At 31.2% G+C, this 16610-nt stretch overlaps 1 protein-coding gene across 7 annotated transcripts in view; it reads left to right on the top strand.

The window, feature by feature from the left end:
• Mhcl (Myosin heavy chain-like) overlaps window positions 1–16610 on the top strand; it is an 82307-nt gene that overhangs the window by 46058 nt on the left and 19639 nt on the right. For 4 of the 7 annotated variants that reach the window (XM_064358472.1, XM_064358473.1, XM_064358471.1 and 1 more), the window contains 4 exons: window positions 2083–2251; window positions 2300–2680; window positions 12482–12754; window positions 15026–15115. In XM_064358472.1, the coding sequence (XP_064214542.1) occupies window positions 2083–2251; window positions 2300–2680; window positions 12482–12754; window positions 15026–15115 (913 nt within the window). Of the gene's footprint in view, window positions 1–2082; window positions 2252–2299; window positions 2681–8981; window positions 10104–12262; window positions 12370–12481; window positions 12755–15025; window positions 15116–15141; window positions 15284–16610 lie in introns of those variants that run through there. The other 3 variants (XM_064358475.1, XM_008196344.3, XM_015980849.2) reach the window with 3 other exon arrangements.

The raw sequence follows: 16610 nt of genomic DNA on the forward strand, positions 1-16610 counted from the left end.
GGCGCATCTACCATTTTTCAAGTTGATATATCTTTAAAAAAATAAGTTCTCGGGTAAGGTAGTGTTGTAAAAAAGATGCTATAAGACGTAAAATGAGCTGTAGAATTCAATGGAATAAACCGTTTTGCTCTACGACTTTTAGTTTTTGAGTTATGATTTTTTTTAGAGAATGACCCGGCGCATCTACCATTTTTCAAGTTGATATATCTTTAAAAAAATAAGTTCTCGGGTAAGGTAGTGTTGTAAAAAATATGCTATAAGACGTAGAATGAGCTGTAGAATTCATTGGAATAAACAGTTTTGCTCTACGACTTTTAGTTTTTGAGTTACGAATTTTTTTAGAGAATGGCCCGGCGCATCCACCATTTTTTCAAGTTGATATATCTTTAAAAAAATAAGTTCTCGGGCAAGGTTGTGTTGTAAAAAATATGCTATAAGACGTAAGATGAGCTGTAGAATTCAATGGAATAAACCGTTTTGCTCTACGACTTTTAGTTTTTGAGTTATGATTTTTTTTAGAGAATGATCCGGCGCATCTACCATTTTTCAAGTTGATATATCTTTAAAAAATAAGTACTCGGGCAAGGTAGTGTTGTAAAAAATATGCTATAAGACGTAAGATGAGCTGTAGAATTCAATGGAATAAACCGTTTTGCTCTACGACTTTTAGTTTTTGAGTTATGATTTTTTTTAGAGAATGATCCGGCGCATCTACCATTTTTCAAGTTGATATATCTTTAAAAAATAAGTACTCGGGCAAGGTAGTGTTGTAAAAAATATGCTATAAGACGTAAGATGAGCTGTAGAATTCAATGGAATAAACCGTTTTGCTCTACGACTTTTAGTTTTTGAGTTATGATTTTTTTTAGAGAATGACCCGGCGCATCTACCATTTTTCAAGTTGATATATCTTTAAAAAAATAAGTTCTCGGGTAAGGTAGTGTTGTAAAAAATATGCTATAAGACGTAGAATGAGCTGTAGAATTCATTGGAATAAACAGTTTTGCTCTACGACTTTTAGTTTTTGAGTTACGAATTTTTTTAGAGAATGGCCCGGCGCATCCACCATTTTTTCAAGTTGATATATCTTTAAAAAAATAAGTTCTCGGGCAAGGTTGTGTTGTAAAAAATATGCTATAAGACGTAAGATGAGCTGTAGAATTCAATGGAATAAACCGTTTTGCTCTACGACTTTTAGTTTTTGAGTTATGATTTTTTTTAGAGAATGATCCGGCGCATCTACCATTTTTCAAGTTGATATATCTTTAAAAAATAAGTACTCGGGCAAGGTAGTGTTGTAAAAAAGATGCTATAAGACGTAAAATGAGCTGTAGAATTCAATGGAATAAACGGTTTTGCTCTACGACTTTTAGTTTTTGAGTTATGATTTTTTTTAGAGAATGACCCGGCGCATCTACCATTTTTCAAGTTGATATATCTTTAAAAAAATAAGTTCTCGGGTAAGGTAGTGTTGTAAAAAAGATGCTATAAGACGTAAAATGAGCTGTAGAATTCATTGGAATAAACAGTTTTGCTCTACGACTTTTAGTTTTTGAGTTACGAATTTTTTTTAGAGAATGATCCGGCGCATCCACCATTTTTTCAAGTTGATATATCTTTAAAAAAATAAGTTCTCGTGTAAGGTAGTGTTGTAAAAAAGAAGCTACAAGACGTAAAATGGGCTGTAGAATTCAATGGAACTTACCGTTTTGCTCTACGAGTTTTAGTTTTCGAGTTACGGATTTTTTTAAAGAATGACCCGGCGCATCCACCATTTTTCAAGTTGATATAATTTTTTTAATAATTTGTTTTAGAGTTAAGTAGTGTTATTAAAAAGCTGCTATTAGACGTAAAATGAGCTGTAGAATTCACTAGAACAAACCGCTTCGCTCTACGACTTTTAAATTTCGAGTTATGAGTTTTTTTAGTGAAAAAAAAACAACTCTAATTTATTATTTTTTAAATCCTACTCTGCAACTTTTCAACACTAATTTAAAATTTAGATTCTTCTTTAGAATTATCTTGAAGACATTCCACAGTGCGTTAAAAAAATATAATCCATTTTCTCTGTATTTTTTGCAGAGAAGACATGAGTAAGTTATTTGTGAGCGTCCGAGGCCTGGCAGCCACAAGTTTTAGCGGTTCTTTGGTCGGAATCGAAGGCTCGCAATCCTTACGAAGAGCTTCAAGCATTCGTCGAACTTTTACAGCCGGTACAGCGGCCATTAAGCGAAAAAGCATATGTTTACAGGTTTGTATTATGCAACCAATTATACACAAAGTGAGTAACAAGTTGCAGACGAAATTTACCGTTGATGGTTTGATTGAAACTTTACGACGAACACGTTTACGATTCGTTCATTGTCTTCTACCTCAGCATAATGCCGGTTTTTGTGAGGCCTTGGCCGTCAAAACGAGCTTAGGTCAACAGGAGGACGCTCTCATGAATATTCCTTTATTGAGGTCACAAATACGCGGCGGTCAAATTTTGGACGCTGTGCGTTTTTATAAACAGGGCTTTCCGAATTTTTTGCCATTGAGCGAATTCAGGAGACGGTTTCGGCTACTGGCCGGTGATGGTAAAATTTCCAGTCCGGTCCTGGATGAGAGGAAAGCAGTGGAGGATATGCTGTTGGCTGTGGATTTGGAGCTGTCAAGCTACAGGGTCGGATTAAGTCAGGTTAGTGATTACGTTTTTGCACAGTCATAATTTTTGCAGCACTCCGTGCGCTCGTGCTGTAAACAAACTTATTTTTTTTATTTAATTTAATTTTTTAAACACGCGAGGTAAATAACTATTTTTGCCTTTGACAAGGTCAAGAAACCGCGGAATATTTCACCGTCTAACCGCAAGTTACGTGCACGAATCTCATGTGCGTTAATCATTTTTTTGAATAAGCTTTAAAGAAGTTTTTAACGGTTAAAATAAATTAAAATTGATTGAACGGAGGTCAAGCAAGTTGTGATTAAAAGAGATGCAACAAAACAGTAACTGGCATATTTTCCATTGGGTGAAAGTCAAAGTTAATGAACTCTTTCGGATGAGGGTGTGTGTGAAAGTAGATAGGTGTGTGTGAGAGATTATCGGAAATATCGACTGAAAAAATACTTTCAAAGACTTTCAGTTTTTCTTAAAAATAATATTTGTTCAATTAATAATAAAATAAGTGTAAAAGGCGCGACGCTAGAAATCTGGTTTAGGTTTGAAAGTTGAAGCTAATGTATTTACGTGTTTTTTTTTTCAAAAATGATTCTCTAAAAAAAGACTAATTTGCATCTTGGTTTTTAGACACCTGATCTTTCAGAACGCTTGTGTATCAGTTTACTTAAGCTGGTTTTGTGTTAAAAATAATTAAGCACTTGCTGCACGTGTAAAAATATCATGTAAACAAGTAATAAAAAATAGCTCGTTTTATTCAAAAATAATACTCCTAATTGTTCTCTAAAATTTGACAAAAATCCGGATTAATTTTCAGTAATTCGCAGAATGTTACAGAAAAAACGAAAATATTTTTTTTTGTTAGAAAATAGTGGAATATATTTTACGTCGGTTACGTTTTTCTTTTAATTATTTTTGAATTATCCTGTATACCGACATACAGGGTTATTCTTTTATGACCTATATTAAAAACGTTTTAACTTCTAACATAGCTAGAGCTTTATAATTTTGTATACGGTCCAAATCGGCCATTTCGAGTTCGACTAAATTATTTTCAAAATGGCTGGGCTTCCGGAACTATAAAAAATTGGCGCCAAATTTGAAATTTTAAATAGTAACCACTCATTTTTATTGCATTTTTGGATTTACTCTATCAAGTTGAGTAAAATTTACCCAAGTTGTTGGTACTTATCTGTCATAGTTTTTGACATATGTCAATTTTTTTGTTTAAATTTTCATTTGCAAGGGTTTATCTAAGATATCACAGCCCTTGAACCCTTTGCGATAAGTCATTAATTTTTTTTGCATTCGATAACCAAAGATTTGAAGAGTTTTTGAGAATTTTCAAAATTGTCAACTGTCAAAATTCATGGCTAGTATGATTTTTTCAAAATGGTTTTCAAAAAAACTGCTATAACTCAGTTTTTTCAAACGGAACGACCATATTTTCTTAACGGCAGTCGAAAGAACTCGATGTTTATGGTGACTTATCAATACGTCCTATACTTATCTTTTACAGTTTTTGAAAAAAATCACGAAAAACAGATTTTACTTCGTAATTTTCATAGTTAATCAAGTAGACTTTGCAAAATTGTCAACAATTGTCAAACTTCAATATTTTATTTAGTTTTTAGCTAGTTTATTATCAAATAAGCAATAAAACAAAAATATTTAATTATAGTTTATTATAACTTAGTGAATTATGTAAAGTAACTCAGTCAGTCTGCCATAGAATTTTGAACTTCTTGAGTGAAAATCGTGAACAAATATGACATTTATTTTAATTAAAGCACAATTTTCTGGTATTTTTCCAAAGTTTACTTGATTAAAAATGAAAATAATGAGCTAAAATTCAGTTTTTTGCGATTATTTCAAAAACTGTAAGAGATAGATATAGGAGATGTTAATAAAAATTGTTGTTTTTTTAATTGGCACTGAAAATTCCATTTGAAAAAAAAGTAATTTTTTGTAAAGAAAAGTCAAAGAATCATGTTTATTGTTTCATAAAATTGTGTTTACTTGAAATATTTGCTGCCTATGGTAACAGTAATAGATGTGAAAGCTACTTAATGGGAAAATGGTAATAATTTTGCTGATAATTTAATTATTACAAATAACGTTAAATTGCCTTGCATTAAACAAACCGTGTGAAACCAGCTTTCAAACGACGATTTTCAATTGACTGGTTTATTTTTACAATTTCGTAACGAATTAAATCATGTGTTTGCATAAATTTGTCAAAAATATTCGTTTGAATGTAAGGAATTTACGGAAACCTTTCCATTTTTTTTAATAAACTGTTGCATTATGTATTATGCCAGGTGAAGTGATGTGATTTTCCCACAAACCTTCACATAGAAAACCTATTACAGGATTCTATATCGGGAGAAGAAAGTTACAATATTGTAAATACTTGATCATTTTCTTTTTTCCGTTTCGGATTTTTTTTACCTAGTTTTGATTTGTCGCCGAGAATAATAAATAAATTTAAACATCGTCGATAAAACAGGTTGATTTGTTCCATTTTCTCGTCTACATGCATAAACATGGGCGAAATAAAAAACCAACCTACACTTGACGTTGAAATGTTGTACTGTAGAAACTGGTTCTCATTAAATCATCGGTAGAAAATTGGCCATCACGGCGCAAAGAAGTGTACAAGTACAACACTTTGGAGTGAAAGGTGTAACTGTAAAATAACAAAACTTAATAAAACACTTGGCCTGTATCGGCGCTGTCTCGATCGATTGACGAAAAATTTTTTAACTGATTCGTGCCCATGTGGGTGGTCTAATTTAGCACTTTCACCCATCATTTCCGGGGAAAAATCCGGTGATGGGTCGTTACGTCACGTTGTTGTTGGTGTTGTTTAATTAAAAGCTTGTCACGTCGTTTGGTAAAACAGTTAGAGGGTTTCCGGTGAGGAGGAGGTGTGGGGAGCCTACTTTGATTTAATGCTGCATACGTGACCTCTGACCCAAAGCGATGGGTTTTCTTATTCGCCGATTTGTCGTCATATGGCGAACGGCACGGCGGTTTGTTTCCGCGTCCCCGATCCGAAAAGAAACGGTGATTTATTATGAATGGATGTGATATAACAAGATGCCAAGTGAAAAGTTTCATTGGCGTGCTGGCGCGCAATCAGGGTAAAAATTGTGGTTTTTGTAGTGTTTTAGCGCAATTTGTTTGTTAAGCTAACTGAAAAACCCATTTTTTTTTGTTATTTGATCTAGAAAAATTGGTGTGTTTTTTATAAATCCAGTAATTTTAGCGGAATTTTTGGAAAATGGCAAAAACGGCACGTAATTTTTAAATTCTTAACGTTTTTTTTTTAAGTTAAATTTTGTTCAGATGGATTGAAATGTTTCCATTAACATTATTTGTTCCATTTTCGGGCTTTGTAGGTTTTTCAGCCAAAGATTTTCATCTTTTTCGGATTTGTCTTGTTTTTGAGTGAGGAATTTATTTAGCGAAACTTTGATAAAATTAATAAATTATATCGAAATTGGTGTTTTTTTGCGAAATTTTTCTCTTATAAGGTGAAAGATTTTCAGCGAAAATAATGAAAATTTTGATAAAAATAAATAAATTGCTTTGAAATTGGTATGTTTATATAGTGTTGTAGTTTTTTTCTCGAACATTCGTTAAAACAGGACGAAAAATTATTTAATTACGTCAAAAATGACGTTATTTTAAGCTAAAAACTGGCTTTTTTTGCGAAATTTCCCTCTTATAAAGTGAATTATTTTCGATAAAATTAACGAACATGACATTTGTTTAGCAAGGACTCAATTATTTCGTATAATTGACAAGAACAAGCCAAAAAGTCACAAAAAAGATCGAATTATATTTTGTTTTCATTTGATTTATCTTGTTTTTGGTCGAGAAATTTCGTCAAAAATAACCAAATTATATCGAAATTAACATTCTTTGACCTGTTGGGAGTAATTTAGCTTGTTTTCTAAGCGAGATTTCAATAAAACACTTTGAAAAATTACATAATCAGTCGAAAATTTGGCAGTTTCGAGCTAACAATTCGCTTATTTTGCTAAATTTTTCTCTTAGAACGTGAAATATTTCCCATAAAAATATCGAAAATGGCATTATTATGATGTGGACTCCAGATTTTACCTCATTTTATAAATGAAAATAAGAGAAAAAGACACTTAATTCGTATATTTTTTCTGGAACAAGCCAAAAAATCACAAAAAAGATCAAAATGATATTTTGTTTCTATAAGATTTTTCTTGTTTTTTGGGTGAAAAATTTCGTCAAAAATAACCAATTTAATCAAAATTATGGTCCTTTGACCTGTTGAGAGTAATTTAGCTAATTTTTTTAACGAAATTTTAATAAAACACTTTGAAAAATTACTTATTAAGTCGAAAATTATGCTATTTCGAGCTAACAATTCACTTATTTTGCGATACTTTCCTTTTAGAACGTGAAATATTTCCCATAAAAATATCGAAAATGGCATTATTCTGATGTGGATTCCAGATTTTACCTCATTTTATTAATGAAAATTAGAGAAAAATTTGCGAAATTTTGTTCAATTACACCCAAAAATAAATATCAAGCACTTATTTCGTATATGTTTTCTGGAACAAGTCAAAAAAATCACAAAAAGATCGAAATGATGCTTTGTTCTGATTAGATTTATCTTGTTTTTGAGCGAAAAATTTCGTCAAAAATAACCATTTTATATTGAAATTAGGATTCTTTGATTTGTTGAAAGTAATTTATCTTGTTTTCTAAGCGAGAATTCGATAAAACACTTCAAAAAATTACATATTAAGTCGAAAACTAGGCTTTTTCAAGCTAAAAATTCACTTATTTTGTGAAATTTTCCTCTTAGAACGTAAAATATTTTTTATGAAAATATCTAAAATGGTATAAAATTTCGTCAAAAATAACCAATTTATATCGAAATTAAAATCTTTTGACCTGTTAAGCGTAATTTAGCTTGTTTTTTAAGCGAGAATTTTAATAAAACACTTCAAAAAATTACTTATTAAGTCGAAAGTTAGGCTTTTTCGAGCAAACAATTCACTTATTTTGCCACATTTTCCTTTTATATGGTAATTTTTTTTCCTCAAAAACATCGAAAATGGCATTATTGTGATGTGGACTCCAGAATTTACCTCATTTTATAAATGAAAATTAGTGAAATTTTGAGAAATTTTGTTCAATTACACCGAAAAATTAATATAAAGCACTTATTTCGTATAATTTTTCTGTAACAAGCCAAAAAAAACACAAAAAAGTCGAAATGATATTTAATTTTTATTTAATTTTTCTTGTTTTTGGGCGAGAAATTGCCTCAAAAATAACCAAATTACATCGAAATTATGGTCCTTTGACCTGCTAAGAGTAATTTAGGTTGTTTTCTAAGCGAGATTTCAATAAAACACTTGGAAAAAAAATACAAATTAAAATTTGGCACTTTCGAGCCAACAGCTCACTTATTTTACGAAATTTTGCTCTTTTTTAGGCTAACTATTTAAAGAAAAATATCTCCGATTCCCATTTTCATTGTTCCGTTTTATTAAAATTAATAAAAATAAAAATCGTTAACTAGTGATATTTTTTGTAAATTCTGACGTGACTGCTCACAAAAAATTGAAGCAACTTCTGATTTAAACGTACTTTTAATAAAATATTTAAATTTTTTGTTTATTATTTTTTATCGAAGCGAATAAATCAGCTACATTTTTACGTATAGTTTTGGCAAATTTATTCAGTAACATAGCAAAATTTGCATCAATTAATTAATATAACACGAGTAGATTAAACAAATTCTGGATTTAATCAATGAATTATTCAAAAACCTACTTGTTTGACTTAATTTTATGACTCGTGCTTTACATTTATGTAAAAATTTGCAAGAATTATCTGATTTTCGGTTATTGTATGTCATAACCTGACATAATTTTTAAACAACTTGCCAAAAAAAACCTAATCACTTTGTGGTATAAGTGTGTAGTGAATAAAAATAAATTAATGTGTTATCGACCCGATTGACTATAATTAACGACCACCAATTTGGGATGACTTAATTTGCGCCGAATCAAATTATCTTGTCTTGTTTTTTACGAAAAATTTATTTAAATTGAATAAATTAAGCAAAAACTCACATGCCATTAATTATATAGATATATATAGTTACGTAAAAAAATAAATAATGTGAATGAAACAATTAGACGACGCGGAAATCTCTCTCTAATTTATTTTGTTCGAAAGTATCAAAAATAACCAGGTGAACGTCCCCATTATCGCGTAAAAATAGCCACTTTTCGGAAAAGGCCAACTTGATGCACAAAACAAAGTAAAACAAATGCATGTGCGGAGCGACCGGTTTTTCCCCCGAGACAGAAGCGGGTCATCGTTGAAATCTCCCCGACATGATTTTTACTCCAAAGATCAATCGGACCAGTTCTGGACGATAAAATGGCCGTTGACCTTCTGGTACTCTCGCCAACAGGTTCATATCGGCATCGGAAAAAATGCGAAAAGTACCGCTAATAGCACCTTTCTAATCTCGCGGCGGCGTCGCGACGCCACCTGTCTTCGCCGCCTGCTTGCTGCTCTTCGGCCCACCATCACCATCAGTAGTCGCGCGACCGCGAAACGCAAACCGTGTGCGATGGCGACCAAGTGTCGAGTTAACAACAACACGAAAACTTTCAAAAAACAAGTCAAAAAAAGTGAACACATTTACGAAAATTTGACCTACACCAGGAAGAAAGAAAGCGTAAATAACAAACTAAAGATAGTTATCGATAATTTCGACAAAATCCTTGATGAGTACAAGGACAAGGCGGTGCCGAGCACGAAAATCCCCAAGTTACAGAAAGCCAAAACTTGCAGTATAATCGAGTCGAAGTGTATTCTCAAAAAATCGCTCTCGCAGCCCGAAACGCCGAAAAATTTGCAAAAACCGCTCCAAACCAAAACCAAAAGTTTGGCCGATATTGCACAAGTGCCACAGCCACCGTCGAAAGTCAAGCAGGCCGTGGAACGGATCAACCGTTTGAACAAATCCAAAAGTATAAATGATGTGACTTCTGGACTTTACAAAAGTCGGATTCCGGTGAAAACGCCAGTTTTGAGGAAGGTTTTTCCGAGCACTCCCTCCGGTCTGAATTGTTTAGATCGGTCGGGATGTGCGAAAAAATTAACGCCACTTAAACGAGATTTTGTTAATAAAAGTAATAATGTGAAAGAGAGGAGTGTTAGAGAAGTTGTCCAGAAACTTGAAGCCGACAAGTTGGGGAATAATGGACGTAATAATACGTATAGGAAAAGTGCGAAAAATTCGCCCGTGTGTGAAAAAGTTAAAGTGAAGTTGAGTTATAGTTCTGATGATAATTCCGATGATTCGGGGAATATTTCCAATGAGAATGAGGTGGATTGTGATGATGTGGTGGTTGGGCCGGAAAAGGTAAAGAGGGTCAATGTTTTAGCGAATTTTTTGGGTTTTTAATCGTTTACAAATTAAATAAAAAATTTGCACCTTTTCCTTCAAATATCAATAAGTTTATGATAACGAACTTGATCCAGTTACAGAGACGGGTGAATAAAATAAAACTGCTTCCAAGTCGACTAGTTTCGTTCATTATTGAACATCGTCAGGACTAAAACACGAAACTATTTGGATTGAAGCAGTTTTGGTTTATGTATTAAAAGTAACACACAAAGTTCATACATTTATTGTTATTTTTGAAAAGAATTTTCGAACGATTTTATTATATTTTTTTTATTTAACTTTTATTTTATTTTTAAATACTATATTTTGACACTATTGACATTTGCGAATGCCGTTTTAGATAATACATATCGTTATCTTTCTGGAAAGTATAAACAAATTTCAAAAAATAGAGCAAAAGAAAAGGAAAAAAAAAAGAAGAAACAAAATAAATTAATAAATTCAAAAAACTGTTGACAGTTTTATAGCCTTATCTTTTTGTTCTTGCTTTATTTTATAAAAAGTGATTGTTATTTGTTTATTTTTTTGTGTTTAGATTTCATATTAGGTGTTTTCATGCTAATTATTATTAAAAAAATATAAAAACATTTTCCTTTTAAAAAAGCAAGAACAAAAAAATAAAGCTTTCTGTGTTTAATTATCAATATTTTTTTATTGTTTTATTATTATTTAAAATCGACCTGTTAATGGATTTTTTTTTAAATGACCATTAACAAAGATATGAATTTGTGCGTTACTTTTGGTTCAGTCTGTATTTCGTTCAGTGTTTTCAAATTTCAAAGAAAATAATTAACAAACCAACAAAGTTATTTTGATTTTTTTGACAGAACATTTATTGCTATATGAGACATTTTTCACTGAATAAACGACAATTTCTGTTCAAAATGTCACGCTTTTGGGTAAATTACTAAAGTTTGATAAACTTTGACTCTTCATCTTTATTATATTTATTCAGAACTGAAGATAAATCGATTAAGCAAAATGTATGTAAATCAAATCAGTTTTCCCAAAAAATCGTTCTAAAATTAAAGTTCCAAATTTTGAGAACCGCTGAACTAGAATTATAAAAATTAGCGTAAATTTTAATATTATTGAAAAAACAGCAGAGGTAAATTATCTTCTTTTTCCAAAAAAAAAAAAAACTTTTGCCGTGACCGGGATCGAACCTACCACACAAATGAACATGTTAGCCACAAATTTGAATAATTGGCAAAACGTCCATGCGCCACCATCTCCTTTTTGTTAAGTGAAAAAATTAACTAGTAATAAACTACCATAAGCAACACAGTGGTTCTCAACAGGTGGGTTAATAAATTTTTTTGAAAAAAGTACGCACTTTGTGGAAAAATGATATAAAAGGTTTTAACTCGACTGTTCATGACAACACCCTGTAATTTTGAAAATTTTGTAAAATTGAGTTATCGCTACTTGAAATTTTCCAAATTCTTTTAAAAAAATCTGATTTCGATTTCGTTAACGTTTTTTGGAAATTTTAATTCACCAAAGGGAAGATTTTGTCTCTTCAGTCACTCAAATACGATTTCAAAATATCCTTAGAAAACTTTCAGCAAGTGTTTTAATTTTATACTAAACGACAAGAATTAAGACGATAATGAAAAACAGGAAATGGGAATTTATTTAGTTGGTAAAGAGTGCCAACCTAATAATTATCAAATAACGTTAGTGGGTGACAACACTTAGACATTTGTTTAAAAAAAAAACGAATTTATGAATATATTAAGAGACTGAGCGGAGATAAAAAATATAAAAACTCAATCGAAATGAAAAAAATACGCACGTTTAAATTATTTGTTTGTTTAAATTTGAGAATTTTTAGCTTAGATACATTTGTTTTTATTAATAATTGGTCTCTATAAACCGGGCATCTTGATTTTATCATTGAGCACCTGATAAGTTACAATTATTATTTAAACGCGTTTGCAGTTAAGAGAAACTTGATTATTTTCTAATTACGGTCAATAATAAATACAATGCAATTATTTGTAAAATCTTGGTTCTTTTCGTGCATAAAATCGATTTGCAACAGCGCACACTTTTTTATTCCCCTTGACCTTAAACTTTTTATCCCATGAAATTTTTTCTCCTTTTTTGTAACTTTGCCAATCATTTTTGAGTCGCTTGCTACATCTTGTACCGACTCGTGTTCTTGAGTGTACAAACAATGCCTTCCAAACTTAAAGTTTACGTAAAAATCCGTAAAGTAAGTAGGTCCAAATTTTCGCCCAACATCAATCTCCACTTTCGCCAATCTAATAAATTACTTTCACAAACGTAACACTTGGCACTGTTTCAAACACCATTATTTTTGGCAGATTTTTTTCCGAAATGGGGTTCTCTCACAATTGGAGTCTCAAAGGGACGAACGTCTTGCCGGTATGGTGGTTAACTTGCAAGCTCATTGTCGCGGTTATTTAGCAAGACGTAAATTAACACAAAGAAAATTGCAAGATTTAGCCGTGAGATGTATCCAGAGAAACGTGAGGAAGTTTCTTCTGGTGAGGGATTGGCCATGGTGGAGGCTACTGGTGAGGGTGACACCCTTGCTAAATGTGCACAGGACCGAAGAGGAATTGAGGATGAAAACGGTAAGTTTTCGAAAAAAAAATTCCACTAACTAATGCGCTAATTACGAAACTGAGGCCATAAATTGTGTGTTGTTATCAGTATTACCAACTATAATTCTTAAGTGTCTTTCGCTTAATTGCCCGACCCGATATATACCTCAAATTAGTAGTCAAATTATTTAGTGAAAGTAGTGCATCACAGGTGAGTTTAATGCAGAAAATTGCGACACTTTTTTGTTACGTTACGAACTATTACCACGCACAGTCACGATCAAAAACAATGGCACCCCTAACACTAGTTTGTACATTAACCTGTTTGTTATCCAGCCCGTTTGGTAAGGGTGTCATTCTTTTTGATCGTGACTGTACAATAAGTTACATCATTTTCCAGAACGGCACGCGCTATTTTAATTGTGTCAAAAAACTGTTACGTGAGTTTAATGCGTAATTAAAATTTCTTGATTAAAATCGTCGTAAAATTTAATGTTTGTAATGGTAATAAAAATGACATGTTATATGGTAAAAAATTTGACAATTTACGACTTGATGGTTTAATGATAAGTGACGAAAGTTGTAGTCAAATTACAAAAATCTTTATCATTAACTCGCGATATGGAGCGGTAAATCTGCGTCGTTAATAAATCAGTTAATTTTTTTTATTGTTTTTGGATTTTTTTTTAATTTTGATTGTTTGATTTCCCAATTCGCAAAACAATCAAACACAGAGCTAAACTACCTGCAGAACACAATGACACGCTTTCTACACATTCGAGAGGTAATCGAATGTAACTGGGGAGGGTCAGGGTCACGGTCACGATTTCCTTATACAGGGTGACCCAGGGGTGCGTAATCGGTCTATAACTTTTTTATTATTTAAAATATTGCCATTCTGTTTTTTATATCCGATAGGGCGACTTAAAGTCCACAAACTAAAAATATTTTTATTGTACACTGGGTGTTGTATACAGGGTGGTGAACCAAAGTTATATTTTTTTAAATGGAACAGCCTATATATTTTTGCATGATTAGATTCTACGCAGAAAAATAATGTAACTTTATATAAACTATTATGGGTCTATCTCTTTTAGATTCGGAATTATTCAACTTTTCGTTATAGAAAAGACCAATTTTTGAAAAATCGCTGCAAAGTCGGCTGTGAATATTTTTCGGCAAATTTGCAACAGAAAAATTCAGAATACCTTGTAGTTTTAGGAAATAGTTGACTTTTACTTGAAACACGGAAATAATGTACAGGGTGTGCCAAAACGCAAAAAGTTGAATATCTAATTTTTTTAATGGAACACCATGTATTTGTTTATACGTATCGATAGCATTTTTCATAAGCTTACCATTGATATGCGGTTTTTATAGCAAATTTACAATATTTCTCAGTGTTCAAAAAAATAACAAATATATTTTTTATTTATTTTATTAATAATTCTTGATGAGTGAAATTCATTTATGTATCAGGTAATAATTAGATTACTAACGTAATTAGTCACATTAGTACATGTCAAAAAATTAATTACCATTTGACTATCAGATTCTAGGCTAACAAATTGTCTTGTAATAAAATATATTTTTTTGAAAAATCTCGAAAAATATTTTAAATTTGCTATGCAAACCCCATATTATTAGAAAGCTTATCAAAAATGCGTTCGAAAAAAAAATACATGGTGTTCCTTTTGAAAAAAATTAGTTATTCAACTTTTTGCGTATTGGCACACCCTGTATATTATTTGCGTGTTTTAACTAAAAGTCGACTATCAGCTAAAACTACAAGGTATTCTGAGTTTTTCTGTTGCAAATTTTTCGGAAAATATTCATAGGCGACTTTGCAGTGATTTTTCAAAAATTGGTCTTTTTTATAACGAAAAGTTGAATAATTCCGAAACGAAAAGAGATAGACCCATAATAGTTTATATAAAGTTACATTATTTTTTTACGTAGAATATAATTATGAAAAAATATATAGGGTGTTCCATTAAAAAATTATAACTTTGGTTCACCACCCTGTATACAACACCCTGTGCATAATAAAAATATTTTTAGTTTGTGGACTTTAAGTCAATCTATCGGAAAATTAAAACGGCACAGTAATATTTCAAGTAAGAAAAAAGTTATAGACCGATTACACACCCATGGGGTCACCCTGTATAGTACCCTAACCTGCCCAAATTAAAAATTTCCGGTCGAATTCTAGCCGGCGCCAAATTTTTTCGTCCGTTGCCAATAAACTAAATGTTGGCTAGTTTAACAATTTGGCGAATTTTTTTTTTGGTATTTTTCCAGGACGAGTTAGAGGCGCTTAAATCAAAATTGGAAAAATTGGAGACGGAACGGACGACATTGAAACACGAAAACGACAAACTGGAAGCCAAGGTGAGTAGTTCTTTTGAGGTTTTAGCATTTTATTGCGGTCGGTTCAACAACCTTGGCTTCGGAGCCAAGATTTTTAGGGCGAGCGCCCAAAACATCTTCCTGCAGTTAGTTGCAAGACAATCGGTCAGAATTAAAAATTTTTTGGACCTAGGCCAGAATTAAATTCGGGTGGGTTTTTTTCTATTTTTTATTTTTTAAATGTATGATTCGGACGGAAGTACTGTTTATTATACGTGAAACGATTCGTTGGTACGCGTGCCAGAATTTCAATGCAAATGATAATCAAATCAAATCAAACAGACATGACATTACGTAATTTATTATTATTAACTGTTGTTTCGAAAAAACGTCGTTACGTTATGATACTTGCTTAAAAAGCAGAAAATAACATTTTGTTGGTTTCTCTTTGTAATGGTAATAAAATTGGCTCAAATAGTTCCGTATCTTTTGTATTCTTTAAAAGTGGGAAAAAATTTGGTTTGGAAAATTTTTTAGGTTTCACACAATAATTGTGATGCTGTTTTGGCACATTTTCTAAAATTCCAAAGTGTCTACAAGAAGTAAACATTCTTTCACTGTCAAGTTTCCATTTTAGAATCATTTTCTACTTACCGTCTCATTTGTTGCAATTTATAGCGTCTGTTGGCAGACCTGTAAGAGAATTCCTAATCGTCTACTTTTTATTTGATTTCATTTTGACTTCTTCAGTTGTAAGAAATGTGTTTACGACTTTGTGTATTTATCAAATCTACACTTTGTTCTTTGTCTAGGATGTCATTATAAAGGTTTTACTGGGAAATAATAATTAAAATAACGTGTTACATAAATGACTCTCTAGTTGACCGGTTTACAAAAACATGTATTTGAATTTTTTTTAATAAATGATCTTACAAAAAATATTAATTTTATTCAAGAATTGTGACGACTGTATAGATTTTAAATATAAAAGTTTATATAAAGAGCTTTCTACTATATCTTTTTATTTCTTGATTCCCAAAAAAATTAGTAAAAATTGGACTAATAAATCTTTCGTATTTACAATTTTTACAAAATAGTGCTCCTAGTCACAAAAAATAGGAAATATTAACGAAAAAATAAAAAAAATTCCTTATACATCCAAAAAATTGAGCAAAAAAATGGCAAATTATCAAAAAAAATCAACAATAAATGCTTTGTATTTACAGAAAATGGTAAAAAATCAAGAATAAATGAATAAATTCAAGAATAAAATGGTAGAAATAACGTAAAAAATAACAACAAAAATAACATACACCACACAAAAATAGCAAAAAAATTACAAATGTAAGAAAAAAAAATACAAAAAAATGCCTATATCCACAAAAAACTGAGCAGAAAATGGCAAACTATTAGAAAAAATTCAACCTTGACGTTTTTATAGTTTTAAAATAGCTAATATATCCACAAAAAATAAGTAACCAAAAAAATTCAACAAAAAATGACAAACTCTCGGAAAAAATGCAAAAATAAGTGAATA

Source organism: Tribolium castaneum, chromosome 8 (genome assembly GCF_031307605.1).
Source record: "Tribolium castaneum strain GA2 chromosome 8, icTriCast1.1, whole genome shotgun sequence".
Taxonomy (NCBI): domain Eukaryota; kingdom Metazoa; phylum Arthropoda; class Insecta; order Coleoptera; family Tenebrionidae; genus Tribolium; species Tribolium castaneum.